Source organism: Sceloporus occidentalis, unplaced genomic scaffold, assembly GCF_023333645.1.
Source record: "Sceloporus occidentalis isolate IW3139 unplaced genomic scaffold, rSceOcc1.0.p SCAF_3, whole genome shotgun sequence".
Taxonomy (NCBI): domain Eukaryota; kingdom Metazoa; phylum Chordata; class Lepidosauria; order Squamata; family Phrynosomatidae; genus Sceloporus; species Sceloporus occidentalis.
This window is the reverse complement of record NW_028316983.1, coordinates 84403676-84407643: the sequence shown is the minus strand read 5'-3', so window position 1 is coordinate 84407643 and position 3968 is coordinate 84403676. Positions and strand designations below refer to the sequence as shown.

The 3968-nt window shown below is 39.9% G+C and overlaps 1 protein-coding gene across 1 annotated transcript; it reads left to right on the top strand.

Annotated features, from left to right (window-relative positions):
- The first annotated feature begins 1261 nt into the window (after positions 1-1261).
- On the top strand, positions 1262-3532 carry LOC149316351 (CARD- and ANK-domain containing inflammasome adapter protein-like). Its single transcript, XM_089518680.1, has one exon. The coding sequence runs from the start codon at positions 1262-1264 to the stop codon at positions 3530-3532; it is 2271 nt and encodes a 756-aa protein (XP_089374806.1).
- The last annotated feature ends 436 nt before the right edge of the window (positions 3533-3968 follow it).

Sequence of the window (3968 nt, the reverse complement as noted above, 5' to 3'; positions counted from 1 at the left end):
TGCTTGTGGACCACAACTGATTATACCTCCCTCCCAGAAGACCTCACCCCATTGTTTTCATTTGATAAGAGAGAATTGTGCTCCTGAAATGCTCAAGGAAGCACACTTGCCTTTTAAAATGTTTCCTCATCTGCACTTTGATTTGACCCTATCTATGTATCTATGAAACCAGAAGTGGACTTCCAGACACTTCTTCTTTGTGTCCATTTGTGGGCAAAAGAGAAATTGCTCCCCTGATTTACTGCAAGTCCTGGTGTATTTAGATACAGTTCCATTTGTGCAGCAGCAGATTTTCATTCCTGCCATAATTGTAATACAGGAGTGCCATGTTAAATTACCTGCTTTCTTAGAAATCACCAACACAATGTTCACATAGTCCTTTTATGAAAATCCCTAAATTATTATAACACTCTACCTTGAGATCAGATGCATTCTCAAGGAGATATCACCTTTCCATTGTCAAAGTCTCCTCCCGGATATCTTGCATCGTTGACAAAATTATTAAATTTTGCTGTGGGTGAGGTGGGCATAGACTAATTTCTTTGATTATCTGACTAATATTAAAGTTCTCTCACATCAAGACGACTATATTATTCTTTGTTACGTCTACAGTGCTTCAGAGTCTAAAATTTTTGAAACATGTAACTTACTTTTTTTAAATCACTTCTTTTATGTGGATTGTTTTTGTTTGGCAACATAGCACCACAGTTCCTGAGCGCTGTGTGATATGCCTCTGTGTAACCAACTCAGGAGTATACAATTTTATCTTAACATTACACAATAGCTAATTACATAGCAACAGTATCTAGCCTGCTGGTTTTCTTCTGACACATTTGACAGATGGGTCACACAGGAGGGGGAAAAAGTTTCTGTTCCATCAATAGCTTACTTAGCTACCAATTTTCAAAACACAGTTTTCTTCTCTGTTTTATCTACAGGATCTGTAATGCTGCCATATTTACTGGAATATGTCTGCTGAGTTTTGTTTTGTTTTCCTTACATCTGTCAACTCAGTCTGTTGTTAAGCAATAGAAAAGAGGATCAAGAGGCAACAACACAGCACAAGAAGAGGTGAAAAGTTTATGATTTTCTTTCGTTTTTTAAAAAATCCTTCTTGGTGGTTGTTCCTGAGATTTCCAGTTGAGCCACAGTGGAATTTGTTGTCAGCAATTGGGACAGTCCTCTGTAATGATGAACATTTTCCTCTGGTAAACATTGGCCTTCAAAGGAATGTTTAATTTGTTTTGGATAAATAATCTGCATGATGTATACAATGAGCATGTACACAAATCCATACGCCATAGAAGTGCTGAGGACTAAGAAGAATGATCTTGTTGAAGGCATAAATAACCCTGATCACCTTCTCAACTGGTTAATAGAATACGGCATTTTTACCCCAGAGAAAAAAATGGTCCTATCCTACTACAGAACACGAAGAGCCAAGAATTCCCGAGTTTTGGATATCTTGGCTTCTCAAGGTGAGCGAGCTTGCAGGCTTTTCTTTTATCCATGTCTGAAAGAGATTGAACCACATCTATATAATCAGATCAGGAGTTACGTCAGTGATGTGAATGTGAACATTGGAGATGCAAGAAGGCAGCTGATAGGTTACCTTCTTGAGAAAGATAAAAAATGGGTTCCAAAGAGTGAGGATTTTCACCAAAAGAAGAAGGATAGTCCTAAACAGATTCTGGTTAAGCCGCAAAAACTGGTTGGGGTCAAACATAAAGAAAAACAAGTTTCAACAACATTGAAATCTGTAGACCCTGATCTTAATTCTACTGTCTTTGATTCTGTGGCTAAAGGTAATCTTTCTGATTTGGAAAAAAAATTAAAGGAGAATGAGGGTAATGCAGTGAATTCTTCAAATGAAACTCTCTTACACATCGCAGCAGCTCATGGTCACACTGAAATAATTGACTATTTAATCAGCAAAGGTGCCAAGCTGGAAGTAAAGGATAAAGAAGGAAAAACCCCACTTCACAGAGCTGCTGAGAAAGGCCACGGGAGAGCTGTGAAAATGCTGCTCCAAGCTGGTGCCAATATATACAGCTTGGATCGAGAAGGTAAAGCCCCTCTACATTTGGCCAGCCAGAACCACCATACACATGTTCTAAAGAGCATCCTGGAAGAAGAGGCAAGGCAGCACAAGAATCACCACAACTTTCTGCATATGGCCACACTGAGAAATGACAGTGTCCTTGTTCAAATGCTTTTAAAGAATGGTGCTTTGATAGATGCCAAAGATGAGAGAGGAAAGACTGCTTTGGGCTATGCTGTGTCTCAGGGATTTGAGGAGACTGTCAAAGTTTTGCTGGAAGCTGGAGCCATGGTTGATTCCCACATAATCGATGTAGCCTTTAACAGCAACAACCAATCTCTCTTCAGGTTACTGCTGGAATATTCCAAAGGAATGACCCCTGATTCTATGGTGTCAGCTCTCTTTAAAGCCATAGAAAAAGACCTCCATGGCATCGTGGCAGCATTAATTGAGAGAGGTACAGACATAAACGCTCACAATGAAATGCAGTATACACCGTTGCTTGTGGCCTGTGAAATGGGGAAGACAGAGTCAGCCAAAATTCTCATTGAAAAGGGTGCCAGCTTGAAGGACAAAACCCCTGATTCAAACAGTGCTTTACATCTGGCAGTTCAATCTGGAGCAACTTCCATCACCAGGATGCTCCTGCGCAAAGGAATGGATCCCAACATCACAGGGCAGGGAGATCAAAGGCCCCTCCATATTGCTGCATTTCACAATAAAGGAGCACTAGTGGACATATTAATTGAAGGTGGAGCTAAAATTGATCCAGTCACTAAAGAACTACACACTCCATTGCACCTTGCAAGTTACAAAGGTCATGCTGATGTTGCTCAGAAGCTGTTGCGACAGAAGGCCAATGTCAATCTTAAGGATAAACAGTCAAAGACGCCTCTACATCTTGCTGCTGAAAGAGGGCATTCTGCTATGGTGGAACTGCTTCTTAATTCAAAAGCTGACCCAAGCGCAGCAGATAAAGAGAAAAAAATACCACTTCACCTTGCATCCATAGGAGGCCACCTTAGCACAGTGAAAGTGCTATTGGCTAGGAAGTCTAGATTTGGTGCCAAAGACATGGATGGTTGCAGCCCAGTGCACTATGCAGCCATCAGTGGGAACATGGAAATATTAAAAGCTTTGTTGGTTGCTGGGAACCATAAAAATATCAATGACAAAAATATCTGGAGAAAGACACCACTGCATCTTGCAGCAGAACATGGACACAGTGATTTAATACATTACATGTTGAGTAATGGCTCAGCCATCAATGCTTTGGACAACAATAAAGACACTCCATTGCACTGTGCTTGCAAAGCTGGTCATTTTGACTGTGTAAGTACATTGGTCAACTGGTCTGCTGGAGAAAAAGTAAATTTACAGGCTACCAATAGCTTGAAGAAGACTCCGCTGCAAACAGCAGAATCTAGCCCTACTAATCAACAAGCTCAAATTGTGACTCTTTTGAAAAAGAAAATGCTATTGATAAGATAAATATGCAAAGAAAGGAATTATGTGATAATTGTAAGTATTTCCTACAGCTCTCTAATATAGATGCGTGGGCCACAGCAGACTTCATTTAATAATTCACTGATAACTGTAAAAAGCTGTTCTTTTAAGTTTTATCTTGCAGGTGCTTAAGTCAAATTACTCTGTTGCAAGAGTGGGAATCATATAGCCCTCCAGATGTTCTTGGGTTTCAATTCCCAATATTCCCTACCATTTCCTATCACTAAGAGGTTGCTGGGACTTGGAAGTACTACACAATTTGCTTAATACCTCCAGAGTGTGAATTAATCTTTAGAACTGGCATGGAAAGCTGGCTCAAATTTCTGAAATGTGTTGAGATTTAGATGGATCTGCAGGGCTCTCCAATAGATGTTGAATGGTTAAAAAGAGAAAAGAGAAAAGAAGGAAGTCAGAAATAATT